General features: G+C 36.0%; 1 protein-coding gene and 1 long non-coding RNA gene across 2 annotated transcripts; both read right to left on the reverse strand.

Moving 5' to 3' along the window:
- Positions 1-6,295: 6,295 nt before the first annotated feature.
- Positions 6,296-12,399, reverse strand: LOC144545525 (brassinosteroid LRR receptor kinase BRI1-like). Its single transcript, XM_078294091.1, has 3 exons — positions 11,593-12,399; positions 8,205-8,762; positions 6,296-7,384 (listed from the first exon to the last, which is right to left on the reverse strand). Exons 1-3 carry the CDS (start codon positions 12,334-12,336, stop codon positions 6,365-6,367), a joined length of 2,322 nt encoding a protein of 773 aa, XP_078150217.1. The 5' UTR covers positions 12,337-12,399; the 3' UTR covers positions 6,296-6,364.
- LOC144545957 (uncharacterized) lies at positions 9,338-11,325 on the reverse strand. The gene is made up of 4 exons (XR_013508648.1): positions 10,998-11,325; positions 9,820-10,802; positions 9,644-9,738; positions 9,338-9,502 (listed from the first exon to the last, which is right to left on the reverse strand). It is a non-coding gene; the product is annotated as an uncharacterized LOC144545957 (long non-coding RNA).
- Positions 12,400-16,032: the final 3,633 nt, after the last annotated feature.

Below are 16,032 nucleotides of genomic sequence, written 5' to 3' on the forward strand. Positions count from 1 at the left end.
ATGTGCCATTTTTAAAATATGCAGTTAAATCTCTCTGGTAATTTTGGTGATCATGATTATGTTGTGCGCATGTTCATCCAATAAGAACGATCACTGACAAAGTGAATCATCAGTGACAGTTCTTACATAAAAACCGAAGAATCATCACTAAGAACCGTTATTGATAGTATCATATCAAGGTTGATTGGTAGAACATATCTGTTGTAAGGGTAGTCACCAAACCTCCTCACAGTACCAAAATACATGGTCTTACAAATGTAACCCTGCCACAAATGATTATGCTAAGAAAAATTGAGACATTAGTGATTTTATGAACCGCGAGCTTAGTGCAGTGACACGAGCCCTTGTCTCTCTTTCCATAGGACGCGTGTTCAATTCTCGAGAGTAGCTAGCATCTAAAAGATGATGGGGGTGTACTGGAGTCCTAAAAAAAATGATTTATGAACTACCATGTAAATTGATTCGTAATTATGTTTTACGATTCATGGATACATGATATCAAGTCAACTAATTACATGATTACATGAATATACATAGTAAACATGATACTGGATAAATTCTCTATGAAACATTACATGAACTATTATATAAGTGTTATTAGTTGATGGCTTCATACAAAAGTTATATTTAATCCTTGGACTTGGTATCAATTAACATGGTTTCCAAAATGAGGAATAGACTCTCTAAGTTTCTGATGATATCAAATATAGGTAGCGCCCAAATATGTTACGAATCATGCAAATTAAAGGATGTGAGTGGTCAACATAAAATTTGTATAGGAGAGTATGATATTTTTGTATCTCGCTATAAATAGACTAACAAAGAGTATATGACTTAATTTTTAAAGAAATTATAAATATATTAGATTGAATTAATCATTAGTTAACGGTGAAGTGCCATAGAGATCTGCAGCGTGTGCAATCAATTGCGTGCCTTGCGTACACTTGACAAGATTGGTTTGATGTTTCTTACAGATTAAGTTTTTTAGGAGTTCAGTTCTCTTGAGTTTCCTTCTTTTATGTTCAAGTTTAACTTAAACTTATGCTGAGACCTTCTTAAATACTTTATGACTTGTGGCAGCAGCTGGAGGTTTATGAAGTATTTGTCTTTGCAAATTTAATGTGGTCAACTTGGAAGGCTCGGTGTATGCAAATGTATGCCTGTAAGGCGATGAATCCGCAATCTGTTATAAACTCGGTTTTGAAATGGTTAAGAGTGCCACAACTGGAAGGCTTCTAATTGATGTGCAGGTGGTAACCCAAGAAGACATGCCACGCAGTGTTGCTGCGTAGGCCATGCATTCTTTCTGGTTTGATGGATTGTTCTGTGTTTTAAAGGTTGCGAGTTGGTACTAGTATTGGGTTCAATACTCATGAGCTTTTTTGACGTTTCATGTAAAAGAGTTGGCTTTGGTGGGTGGTATGCAAGTTGCTATAGAGCACTACGCAGACTTTTAACAACTGGTGCATCTACTGACTACGGATCAGGTTCTGGTTAGCATTGATTGCCATGCACATCCCAAGGTGATGCAGATTTTGGATATCTTATGTCGTTACAGGGTATTCAAATGTTTGTACATTTCACGGGAAGGACAGGATACAAATTTTTAATTACACGGGATATATCTTCCCTATGTTTAAGGCGATGTAATGTAAAACTTTCCATGTTTCTATAAAGGAAAGCTTGGCACTTAAAGTTTCGTTGTTGTCTCTTGGGCCAGCCCCTTCCCGGAATTTCAAGATGTGAGTTCTTGGGTCCTTGGCCCGTTGGCGATTCTTAAGATGGCTATCTCCACAGCGTTAATCGACATGGAGTCTTGATGTGGTTTCTCTCCTGTGCTAAACAGATTACTGAGTTTTCTCATTCTACAGCATTTCCTTCAGATCCGTCGTTTCGAATCCAACCACCCCTTCCAGCCGAACCTCATCCTTCTCTCTCCAGTGCTAGTGGGGCTCCTTCTCTCCCTTTACCTGCTGCACCTGGGTCCCTTTATTGCTTGGCGACCTCTTGATCCCAGAAAAGGTACTCAATCTTATGTGGCCACTGCTTCCTTTGATACACGTAATAGAGGTCTAATTTCTGAGCACCAGTCGAAGCCCATCACTTTTAAACCTATCAATCCCCCTAAATTTAGGGTTATCTCTGAAACCGACCATCTCCGTTCCAAATTGAAATCTCTTTCTTCTCTCTCAAAGAACGGTACTTTGGCTTGCTTTCGCTGTGGAGATTCCGGGCATTTGCCTCGTTCTTGCCACAATGCCTTGGTATGTTTTACTTGTAATCGGGTGGGTCATTGTTCTCACAGCTGCCAATCTATTGCAAAGATGTCTTCTTCCTCTTGACCTCAGCTAACTAGGGAGATGAAAGAGAAAGTTCCTTGCCTGTTATGCTATTTGCAAGTACTCAAGCAATTCGGGATTTTGATATACTATTGCGTAGGGGCATTGTGATTAAAGATACTTATGCTCTGCCTATGCTACCTCTACCTACTTTTCATCCACCTCAGCCGACCCCTTTTCACCCTCTTTCTCACCCACCTCTAAAGCAGCCCCCTCTGCCATTAGCTCTTATGCCGCAACCACTGCTACAGCAACCACCTCTGCTGAAATCACCTCGGCCGAAATCACCTCAGCCACCATCTCAGCCATCATCTTAGCCTCCTAAACCTCCTATGTCTCCTCCTAAACCTGCACAGCATCCTCCTTCTTCATCTCACTCAACATCTGAGCCGCAGCCTCCAAATATCTCTGTCACTGAGGGAGACAATACTAATCGTTTCTCTCCTGTAGTGAATTTATCTGACCAGGGGGGGAGTTGAGTGATGTCGGGTCGGGTTATGGATTGGATTATGACCCTTGGTCCTATTCTTCTCAGGCAGATGTGCCTCCTCCTCCTCCCCCTCAACCTCAATCTGTTGACTCTAAAGATCCTTAGGAAAAAGGCTATTCGTTCTGAGAATGAGAAGAAGCGTAAGGATAAACATTCTGAGGCTACCTCCTCTAAGGAAGAAACAAGAAATAGTCTCTAGGTAAAACTCAATCAAATGGTGGGGGCGAAAGAGGCTCAAGCTAGAGGGTCTGATATGGCTAAGCCTTCGGTTAAGGCTAAAATGGGTACGCAATTTCTGATTGAACAGTTTCCTTATTCTTCCTTATCTGATTTGGATTTGGTAAAATTATACGATATTAGTGGTTTTAAATTAGGTGAGACTCTGGCAGAGAGTCTTCATATTTTTCGTTCTCTACGCACACTTTCTAAGTCTTGTTTTATTTCTATTTTTGAGGATTATGTCAAATCTGGTAATATCACAGATTTATTTGTCGATCGTATTTTAGATAGTGATTCTCTAGCATCAAATCAAATAGGGAATATGGCTGTTCTTAATGGTTAAAATTCTGAACTGGAATGCAAGGGGTTTAGGAAGTTCAGTTAAGCGTAGATATCTTAGTGAGTTAATTAGGAATAATAATATTGATCTTATTAGCATCCAAGAAACTAAGAAGGAAATATTTCTAGAAAGAATGTTACGATCATTGAGTTCCTCGATAACTCAATGGATTGTGAAGCCTACTATGGGGGCTTCAGGAGGATTGCTCCTAAGCTTTAATGATTGTGTTTTCTCTTTGGTTGCATCTTATGTTAGACAATTTACTATTACGGTACATCTTAGAAATAAAATGAATAATTTTGAATGGTGTTATACTACAGTATATGGTCCTTTAATTTCTGGTTCCCGAAGGGATTTTCTTTTAGAATTGAATGATTTAGGTACTTTAGGAGTGGATGCTTGGTTAGTAATGGATGATTTTAATATGATTAGATGTCGATCTGAAAGATCTGGAAATACTTTTAATCATGTCATAAGTAGTCGTTTTAATGCATTTATTAGAAATAATTCATTGATGGAACTTGTTTTATCTGATAGAAAATATACTTGGGCAAGATCATTACACTATTCATCCCAAGCTTTATTAGAATCCTTTACTAAGCTTTCCTCCTTGCCAGGAGTATATTCTGATCATAATCCTTTACTACTTGACACTCAAGCAGTTATATTTCCTATTTCCAAAATGATTAAATTTGATAAAACATGGTTAGAGTATGAAGGTTTTTATGATTTGGTAGTTTCTTGGTGGCAGAATTTTCCTTTGACAACAGTTTTAGGTCTTAGTTGGAAGTTAAAGTTGCAATTTCTTAGAAGGAAATTAAGGGGTTGGAGTTTTAATGTGAGGGGAAAAAAAGGTTAAAATCTGATTTGCTAAATAAGATAGGATCCTTTGAACAACAATTTGATAATAATATTTTACGGGATGATGATTTAGCTGAACGGAGGACTTGTCAAGTAGATTTATATAAATTATATAAAGAGGAAGAACAATATTGGCAACAAAGATTGAAATTAAAGTGGTTTCTCGAGGGGGATCTTAACACTAATTTTTTTTTTTCACATAATAGCCTCTGCTAGGAAAAAAAAAGAACACCATTGGGTGTTTAGAGATAGATGGGATTATGGTTTCCGATCAGGTTGTACTGCTGTTCACACAAAAACATATGTACAAAGTTTTAGTACAGTAAACTGTACCTTTTAAACCTTAAATACACTTTCGAGTCAGATTGCAAGTGCACAATCCTATCGCGTAGTATATTATCGAGTATCGATCACAGGGATGGTTCAAGTCTTAACCAGATTCTACCTAAATTAATTAAAGACTAGAAGTTTGAAAAGTTGGTTTTGGTATTTATGTTTCCAAAAGAGTTCAATAACAGTAATTAAATGAAAGAAAGTAAATTGACTTGGTTTTAATCAATAATAAAAATGTGTTTCCAGGTTTCATACTTCATCTCAGTTCTACCTCAAGGCACCCGATCCGTGTAGTTTCCTACACGGGTCGTGTCCAGTTACACGGGCCGGGTACTCTCGTACACAGTCCGTGTGGGCCTCGAGTTAATGCACCAGTTACTGTTTCTTTGTGTTGTTCCTTTGTGTAGGGTTCTACTGACCAGACCTAATGTTCCTAAACCTCAACTATCGTATATTGGTTCATTAACTTGGTATGGAATTGCAATATTTGCCCTCATCGGGTTCTAGACCTCAACTTGCGTATATTGGTCCGAATTATCTAGTTGCTTGTTTAGTATTCTAAAGGTAACCTCTTATCCGTCGATAAGAGAAATTATTCACCTTTCGGCTACTATGTGGTTTCACCTTTCGGATCACTAAACCTACCTCATGTACTTAGTTTTGATTGAAAGATTATAAGGGTTGAAATGCGCTTTAGATGTAATCATGCATCCAGTGGTAAACTAATAAAAATCAAACAATTTAATCTAAGTAATTAAAATTAAACACAATCAAGCAAACACAAATTTCAACACAAAAATTCGATTACATCTTAACCCTAGAAACTAAAAAGTCTACTCAAACATAGTTCTAAAACAAATAACAGAGATAAGATAATGAGAAATCATGATAAAATCCAAAGAAGAAGAAGATCCACAACAAAACTCGCGTCTTTTGCTTCTCAACTTCGCCTCCAAGCAATAGCCACCAATCCAAAATCCTAGGAATGCTTCTCTGCTCCAGAATGAGCTCTCTGGTGCAAGAAATCCTGCTTATAAGCTTTTCTGACCGACTTTCCTTCAATAGGCCTTGTTTCCAAATTCTGGATCTGTTTCCGAAAATGCCTGACACGGCCCGTGTGAAATCTTATACGGGCCGTGTGCCTATGTTCCTTCTGTGGTTAAGTCAGGGTTGATACGGCCCGTATAAGATGGTACACGGGCCATGTAAAAATTTTCGAGTCCAGATTCTTTCTCAATTTCGCCCGATTCCTGCAAAATAAGAACAAACTTGCAGCAGTACCATATTATATAGATATTTCAATGAAATACGACCGATTTAATAGTTTTAAATACAGATTTTGGTACAAAATACAGGTCGGAATATAGATAAGTTTGCAAGATATCATCAACCATACGTAAAAAATGAAGATCAACTCGCGGATATATTCACCAAAGGCTTGGAACCGGGTCTATTTTAGAAAATTACAAGTAAGGATTGTACGATATATACATTCCTAGCTTGAGGGGGAGTGTCAAAATTAACGGCTAGTTACAAATTAGAATTGTAATGGCTAGTTGTAGGAAATAGTGTCATGTAATTAATAGGCTAGAAGATAGTAGTTAGTGGTTGTAATTAATAGTGCAACGACTAGTTTTTATTTTCCTTTATAAATAAAGACGTGTAAAGCAATAATAAGTTGTTTTCTTACATCTCTTATCTCTTACAAAAATTAACACATCTAAGCAGAAATACTGACATATACTTGCAGATAACTAGTTACATCAAAGACATATCGTTGACCTATCTCAGAAATTGACCAATTACAAACCCAATAATAAAGAAGATAAAGAACAATAACCCTAGTACGATCCACAATACCCGTGTAGACCCATGATTTGTTGATGACTGTTGAGACCCATCTTCCTTTGGTACGGACTTGCTGTTACAAGGTGGCAACGGTAACCCACAGAGACCTGAATTATTCTCAAATTCATATTCTGGAAATGTAACCAAAGAACCCTGTTCTGGTATGGGTCCACTTAACCGGTTGTTCGATAAATCCAAATCTGACAAGGACAAGGCCGAAAAGGAAGAGGGTATGCTGACTTCTAACATATTATGTGATAAATCGAGTGATTGTAATCTAGTCATGCCTCCCAATTCTTGTGGCAACGGTCCTGTTAAGTGATTGTGCTCGAGGAACAAGGCGGACAAAACTGACATTGTAGAAATCTCATTTGGAATGTGGCCACTGAGTTGATTGTATGACAAATCAAGAAAAATCATTGATATGAAATTTATGAGGTTTTGGTTAGTTATGGAAACAAAAGCCCTTTGACCTGGCATTGAATTACAATAACGTACAATCGGCACACGCATTAGGTCATTATACCGGATTCCATCAAACTCCAGATAAATGTTCATACAGTGGCATAGCTTATTGTTATGAATTATCTCGCTGAAATATAGCCGATCATCCACTATAAGGTTTGCCTTAAGTTTACCAGATTGTTTTGCCAAAGTAGGTGGAATGGACCCATTTAGTTTGTTGTTGCTCAAATCTAAATATATCAGACCCTTGCAATCACCAAGCCCTGGTGGTATGGACCCAGTGAATGAATTATTTTGAAGTATTAAAATCACAATATTTTCAAGCTTATTAATCCAAATAGGTATTGATCCGGTAAGTCGGTTGCTTGCCAGAGATATCCAGTTGAGGCTAGTGCAATTTGCTAACCTATCAGGTATTGTACCACTTAGGTTGTTGTAGTCCAAGATTAGGTTTCTAAGTGACTTAAGGGATGATAGCTCAGAGGGTATCTCACCCATAGTAGGAAATATCGGTATCGGGATCGGGATCGGCGTATCGGCCGGTATCGGCCGATTCGGATCGGAAAATCGAACTTTTTTGCCAGAAGCTTGTTTTACACTAAAAAAATAGGAAAAAAATGATAAAAATTAATTTTTCAATAATTTATGTTTAGATAAATGATTACAATCAAATAATCCACTAATACAATATAATACAAGCATTAAAACTATAAACATATTCTTTTACTGCCAGAAACTATGTCGTGCTGGCTGGATCACTTCATCGCCGTCTGTATTATAATAAAAATGGAGATATTGTTGTCCGGAACTAAAAAAAGAAGACATTGTAGATCCAAATGAAGGATTGTTAACATCTTCATATCTATATGCATATGGTGGCTGATTATACCCCCCACTAAACCCTGATGTACTCGACATCTCATCATAAGAACTAACATTTTGACGTCTTGTTAGTTCATTAATATTTTTAAATCATGTTTCTCTTAGTTCAATTCCTGAGGTAGAGTTCCGTGGTTGTTCTCTATGCTGATTATCAGGTTCATAATCTTCATTTTGACTTTCTACATATGTACTAGGGATGACATCTCCTGAAGGACTGCTGCCATCATTACTTCTTGGCAGCATATATAAATCTTTTACTGCTACGTGGTAGTTGGGTATTGGACCAAAACAGCATAAATCGGACCAAAACAGCATAAATCGGACCAAAAACAGAAAATTCATCAGTATCGGCTCGGTATCGGATCGGACTCGGCCGATACCGATACGTATCGGCCGATCCGGATCGGTATCGGCCGATATTGCCTACTATGATCTCACCATTCAAGTTATTTTGCCACATTATAAGATCTTGTAAGTTGAGGAGGGACCCTAGAGAACCGGGAATGGACCCAGAAAGCAAGTTCAAGCTCAGATCAAGTGAGATCAAGTTAGTACAATTGCTTAGGGAATGAGGTATGGACCCGGTAAAATAGTTATCCTGTAAGTGTAACACTTTTAATCTAGAGATATTACTAGTGCACAAAGGTTGTGGTATCAAGCCTGAGAACTTATTCGCACTAAGATCCAATAACTCAAGATTTGTATGCTTTGAAATAGACTTGGGTAAACTACCATTGAAGTTATTAAATGCCAACTCTAGAACCTGGAGCCTGGGCATCACAAGCATGGACAAGTTGGGGAATACACCAGAAAAATTATTCTTGGAGAGGCCCAGAGTGATGAGATTCGTGCATGCTTCTATGTCAGGCGGGGCCATACCAGTAAAATAGTTTGATGAGAGGTTGAGATAGGTTAAATTTAAACAACCTGAGAACATACCAACCGGTATGGTACCAGTGAGTTGATTGGAAGATAGGTCAAGACACTAGTGGAGAACTTGGAATTAGTATCAGTTGTTTATGGGTATTAGTGTCGGACTTAAGGCGACACTAATGGAGCTGATACTAATACTTTGTAAATAGCCGACACTAAAAATAAGGCATTAGTATCGGCTCTTTATTAAATAGCCGACACTAATACTCATTAGTGACGCATTTTTATTAAATAACCGACACTAATACTCATTAGTGGCGCATTTTTATTAAACATCCGACACTAATACTCATTAGTGGCACATTTTTATTAAACATCCGACACTAATACTCATTAGTGGCACATTTTTATTAAACATCCGACACTAATACTCATTAGTGGCGCATTTTTATTAAATAGCCGACACTAATACTTATTAGTGTCGGCTATTTAATAAAGAGCTGACACTAATACTTATTAGTGTCACATTTTTAATAAATACCCGACACTAGATTTTTTTTTCTAAAAAAATAAATTTTATTATTTGGCCAGCTACCATATATTTTTGTTGGCCTATATATAAAACAAGCCGTCTGAAATAAAAATATCAAATAACACATCCTAATTTACAAATAACACTCACTAGATAAAATATCACATTTACAAAATCAAAGTTTATCATTATTCAAGACACACAATTTCATAAATCTAGGAACTAAGCTTAGCTCATGTAAGCCCCTAGTGGTACCTCTAAAACCCCAAAATGACCTCCTGTGACAGATCAGTCGGTGCAGACTTATCACAAGTCCAAACCTGAAAATCAAATACACAGTCAGATAGAAGACTTCAAACAACCAGATAAGAGCTGAAATATGCATTTTTAGCATTTTTATTCGATTTTATATGATTTTCCAATGTCCACCTTTCAAAACAAGAAAAACAGCAAAAATGCACCTTGAATTTTCTCACAGCGAACAAAGGAGCGTTATAGTCATTTCCTCCAAACTCACCCAAGATAAATAGGGATCTAATGAACAGGTCCTTGCATTCTACAAACAATTCACTGAACAAATTAACTAAACATCTTTAATAACTTAGTGGTGTAAAATGTCTATGATTTGAAAAATTACCTTTCGAGATCCCATTTATTGATTGCCATCAAATTAGTCAATGTAATATTGATTGCTTTAAAATCATAACCCTTGTCAGAAGCTGTGTATTTGAATAATAAAAGGCACACCCATTAGATTAGAAAAAAAAAAATATAGTGAATACAAATAATGAATTATGTCCATAAACATACAAATAGTGAATACAAAACAATCTTGAGTACAACCTTGTCAATATGTCAATTGGGTATCCGTTTGTCATCCGAAACTGATTGGCGGTTTAGACAATTCTTTAATGTTTCAGTAAAATGGACAGCAGGGGACGGCTGCACAATTAGACTATGGGAACATGATTGGGTAGAGGGTATATTAAAAAATGTGCTTCCAAACTTGTATTTGTATGCCTTGCATTGTGACACACTTATGCACGAGGCAATGGAAGGAATTGACATCAATTCACTGTTCAGACCTAACCTATCAATTCACTGTTCAGATAGCTTGGTACTTAAAGTAATACACTGACAACAAGCGGGAAGCACCGTTCAGAGATACTGGTTGAATTGAGCGTGCTGGTACAAAACAGGATGCCACTGGTACGAACAAGACCATCACTGGTACAGAGGAATTTCTTTAGTGTCTTTCTTCAGAGAAGCCCTCTGAAAATTTTGCTTAATCTATTTTAGTTTCATGCTTTATTAATTTTCTGTTTTGTTGTTTATTTACGTACTACAGCTCAACTGTCTTGAGCTTGCCCTTTTAATTTTTCTATAAAATGTCAGAAACCTGTTGATTTTTATTCATCAATCAGATGGTACAACTTTGGAGATACCTTTTTCTGCGATTTTGAGCTGAACCACTGACTTGATGCTGATGAGGCAGGTTGAATTTGAACCCCACCTATACAAAATAAGAAAACCAAGGAAAGAAGGCTTCACCTGTATTGATGTCACAAATTCACCAAAACCAAGGAAACCTTGTCGCTTTGAGTCAGCAAATGCCCACACCTTCGAAATGTATAGAAAAGCTATATCATTGCAAAATTGATTCACATTTCACCAGAAATTAAGTTAATTGAACATTACACGACCAAAACCTAAGGCACAGATATACATCGGGATTGAGGAGATAGAGAGAAGAAATTACTAAATGGCACAGATATACATCGGGATTGAGGAGATTGAGAGAGAGAATGACTTTACCTACAATCGGGTTATGAGTAGGATCGCCGGAGCTAGACAAACCGGAGGCGGCGCTAGCAGCTTGGCAAGATCGATGCTGGTGCTGATACTGAGGGCCGCCGGTCTGAGGCCAGAGAGAGTTGGTGCGTCCAGAGAGGCGAGAGAGCGAGAGAGCAAGAGAGAGAGATGCTGTCGGTCTGAGGCGATTTAGAAATGGCGGAGGGAGACAGGTGCGGAGGGAGAAAGGAGCTGTACACAACCCTAGGCGCGTTTTGGATGAGGTGCTTGCGCGCGACTTAAAATAATTTTTTTTGAACAATTAGTGTCGGCTTTTATAACAGCGACACTAAGTATTAGTATCGGCTTAAATTTAAAACCTGACACTAAGTATTAGTGTCGGTTGTTTACAATTATCCGACAGTAATTGTTAGTTATTAGTGTCGGTTGTTTATAAACAGCCGACACTAAGTATTAGTATCGGCTAAAATTAAAAATCTGACACTAAATATTAGTTATTAGTGTCAACTAATTATAAACAGCCGACACTAATTGTAATAGTGTCGGTTTTTTGTAATTGACCGATGCTAAAGTATTAGTGTCGGCTTTTTGAGGCGACACTAATTGTACGTTCTCCACTAGTGAGATATTGCAAAGAATTGCAATTGGTTATTTGTGGCATGGTTCCTTTAACTGTGTTATTGGAGAGGTCCAGATGTTTGAGTAACCTGAGTTTAGAGAATAACCAATGGATATCTTCGTTGGTTGTTATCATGTTATTGGAGAGATCAAGCATCCTTAGTTGGGAGAGAACTGGAGAGAAACGATTGAAGGCTTGGCCAATGTAATTATTGGAGAGGTTGAGTGACTGAAGAGAATGACAGGAGGCCACCAGGGAAGCTGTATCATAGACAGACCCATGAAGGTTGTTACTGGATAGGTCTAGTTCTTTGAGTCGAATGGTGCAGTTTGCAAGGGCTGAGATGGATCCATTGAGATTGGTAGAATGGAGAGAGAGCGCTTCTAGGTTTTCAAGAGAGAGGATGTGAGTTGAGACTGAATTGAAGTTTGCTTCGAGTGGCAGACCTCGAATGGTTAGAGAGGACACGTGGTTTCCTTTACATTTAACACCTTGAAATTCACACACACCGTGGATCTGGCTCCAGTTGGATAACAAATTAGGATTTGGAAGAGAATTCTTGAAGGAAATTAGATGATCAACATCTCTGGAGATGGCTGATGCCAAGCAGAAGAAGAGAAGGTTCAAAAGGAAGCACAATGTAAGTGTAACCATTGTACGCTGCACTCCTTTTGTCATCTCTCCTATGCTCGTTGTGGTTTTTCTCTTCTGGTTCATATCCATTGCAAAGCTTCATTTAAATAAAGATAGACACACAGAGAGAGGGTGGAGAGGGGCGCTTTTGGCAGTCTCTGTCGTTAGTGTAAACTGTAATGGTTCTTAATTTATTTTTCTTTTTTTTGTTAGTATTCGCAGTTGCACGACTTCTATGTCGTGCTACATGTGAATGGGAAGAAAAATGAGTTACAGATGGCGTTGTTAAATTTGTCCATTGATGCAGCGTTAATGGTCCGAACTCGTTAAAATATAGACTTCTATATAGACCGTAAAACATAAAAATATCTGATTGTTAGTCAAAGAATGAAAGAATGTCAAGGATCGAGAGTATTTGACCCGACAAAAATTCATGGCAGTCGTTTAGTCAAAGTCTGTGTGAAGTGGGACCAAGATTTGCCGTAACTGTGGGGTGCAGATTTTAACAGGTTATGGGAATGGGAACCGGAATGTAAATTTTTGACTGCCGGAAATATTATGCGTGTATGCTGATTTTTGTAAAGTCTGAATGATTTTTTTTCCTCATGCGCACAGTAAACGGCTGAATAAACTGTACGTTTTAATTGGTGAAGCTGGGCAACGGTGAGAGAAAAAAAAAAAAAAAAAATTGGACCATACTGTCCTCTTTCAGATACGGAAATTAATAAGGTTGAAAACCAGTGATTAAAGGGGAAAATATAGGAAATAAATCATGAAACTAATTAATAAGTAGATTGTCATTTATTGTCGTTGATATTCAAAAAGCTTTTCAACATTCTTCCATATTTATTTTAAATTCTCAAGTTTCAACTTTATTGTAATCCAAAATATTGTATCTTTTATTTTTAAATCAGTTTTAAAAAAGAAAACTCTTTTTATTTATTGTGTACGGAAGTTTTACTAATTTTATTATATTTTATAGACAAATTTAATTAAATATGCTGAGTGTAGTTTTGCAAATACAAAATTACATTCGTAAAAGTAATTGCAATAATAATTTTTTGGTGTGTGTGAATTACAGATATATAGACTCTTATTATATATACACACATCAAAATTTGCTAATAATTTAATAAAATTTATCGAGTAGAACTAGGTTGTTCTTAAGTTCACCAAGTCCTTTGGTGAGCTCAAGTCTAGAGCCCATCAAATCGGCTTTAAATGACGAATCCGAACCGTTGAAACCCGCCTACCTTACGAGTGATGCGTCGACCTGTGAAAATTTTAAACATTCAAATTAATTTAGTATAAAGTCAAGTGGTAAAATTTTTTTCAAAAAATGGATGCATTAAAATTAATTTATTAACCTTCTAATTTTGACCGATTGACTTTATACTAAATCAATTCAAATGTTTAAAAATTTCACATGTAGACGCATCACTCTTAAGATAGGTAGGTTTCAACGGTTCAGACTCGTTATTTGAAGTTTATTTTACGGGTTTTAGACTTAAGCTCACTAAGAAACTTGATGAACTTAAGAACACCCTAGTTCTACTCAAATTTATCACCTATAATTCAAGTTACTATACAATTACAGTCAGGACGGAAAGAGAGAGAGAAAAGGGGCTAAGCTATTCCTATATTTTTTTTTTCAAGTTTTCAATTTGCAAAAATTGTTATTATTCTCTCAACCTCGTAATTTTTTTGTTGAGGAAATAACTATAACCTATTCTCCTCTTTGTCATAAAATTAAATTGCATGACACTTATTCATCCCGTCATTCCAATTTTATTTTTTGATCGATTCAGTGCAACTTTTGTTTTGCAGGACCAATTGTTCATGAATCAAACTAAATTGGATGAATGTGAGTTTTTAAAATTTATAAGGATACATGTGATATTATAAATTTTGACCGGAGAAATATGTAATTTTGATGTTTCTTTAATTTATAATTCTGCCTGTTTTAATCTAATAGCTCATGAATCTCTTTTAGTTTAAAAAAATGTGTTTTCTTTTTATTGTGACTAAGAGGTATGTAATTTTGAAAGCAATACGTACAATTATTTCGTGTCTAACAAATTGAATAAATGCATGACATATTGTGGTGTTGATAATTATCATATCGAACTAGTCAAAAGATATCTGTTTGATAGTCCGTACAACATAAAAATATCTGATTGTTAGTCAAATAATGAAAGAAAGATTGCGGTCATATATAATACACATGTACAGTTGTTGCTTAAGTCAAGGAATATTTGTCCACTCAAAAATTCATGGCGGTTGTTTAGTCATTAGTCTATGTCAAGTAGGACCCAACAATCACGTTCTTGTTAATAAATTGGGACAGAGAAAATAGATCTCAATATTTAACGAATTAATACGGATATGTATTAATTTCTAATATTGGCTCATACGGATGCGAATATGGATATTTTTCAGGCAAATACGGCTACATATACATAATTAATTTAAGATCTAAGTATTTCATTATATCTGCTTGTGTTTCATTTTTTATTAAGATTTATATATCTTGATATATTTTGACCTACAATATGAAAATAATTAGTGATTAATTTTTATCGTCATTATATATATGTATTTTTTAACTTTTATTTGTTATGAAAATATTTGGCAGCTATTTTTCATGAGAATAGGTGATATTTAAATATCTTAATTATTTATGTATTCATATATGTATTTTTTTTGTTCAATTTATATCCATATTCAAAATTGTTCGTATTCAATTTAAATATCTTAAATATATGAATACGAATTAACTATAAGAGTAAGGCTTGCGACTCTGCCTCTCTTCTCCGTCACTTGTTTTAAAAAAACTTTTCACGGCCCAGGGAGTCACAACAAGAACGAGACACTTTTCGTGAGAATAAAAAAATGACTTTTTACGACGGACTACTCTTATTGTTCAGCTTTTTCTTTTTGCAACGATACTTTTTGCGACGGGCGACCGTCATAAATGCGTTTTTTTCCCTCGCAAAAAGTGTCTACTTTGTTGTAGTGAGTACTGCTGCTTAATTTAAGCCACATGATGGGTTGGGTTGGGTTGGGTTGGATTTGGGTTCTCAGGTGGTGATCATTAGCTTTGACCTAAAAAAAGTATCCACTCGGTTTGGTTTGAGCTTAAATGGGTTGGGTTCACGCGTTTGAATGAAATTATTGGAAATAATATGTGGTAGAAAGATTCTGGTGATCTGTTGGGTCCTTCAAGTGTACTGGAGTTTATGAATATCTCAGTAGTAGATAAATAGAAATTTATAAAATACTAATTAGGTTTTAATATAATTAGGTGTGTTTATCGAAAATAATATGTAATTAAGTAATTGGAGGTGAGGTCTCTCATTTCTTTCACTCAGTTATGTAATATATAAACATTTGATGTACAGTATGACGTCAATGAAACGTATGTAGAAATGATTATAAATAAATATGTTTAAAAGCTATGTATAATATTGTGAAACATTTAAAATTAGAGATATTATTGTCATACAATACAATTTAAAAAACACGAAAATATCAGCACTGGGGATGAGTTGAAATAATTTGACTCTCATCGTTTGATCTATTGTAAAATATGAGATTTTGTTTGGTAATATTCAGAACAAAAATATTCGAACTGTCGTCCATTCAATTAAAAAGAAAGAAATATTAGAAAAAATTTCGCCCCTGTTCGCATCATACTATGCATCAAATATTTATTTAATGTTACAACCAAAGATCGATTCAAGTCCATGCAATTAATAAACGAATTTAAGTATATGGCAACAATCC

The sequence above is a fragment of the Carex rostrata genome, chromosome 28 (assembly GCF_964058835.1).
Source record: "Carex rostrata chromosome 28, lpCarRost1.2, whole genome shotgun sequence".
In the NCBI taxonomy this organism is placed as follows: domain Eukaryota; kingdom Viridiplantae; phylum Streptophyta; class Magnoliopsida; order Poales; family Cyperaceae; genus Carex; species Carex rostrata.

Coding starts and splice junctions, on each gene's coding strand:
- LOC144545525 (XM_078294091.1), bottom strand. CDS start 12,336: ATGGATATGAACCAGAAGAGAAAAACCACAACGAGCATAGGAGAGATG. Junction 8,763..11,592: donor GTGGAGAACGTACAATTAGT/GTCGCCTCAAAA, acceptor GTTCTCCACTAG/TGTCTTGACCTATCTTCCAA. Junction 7,385..8,204: donor ACTTGAATGGTGAGATCATA/GTAGGCAATATC, acceptor ACTATGGGTGAG/ATACCCTCTGAGCTATCATC.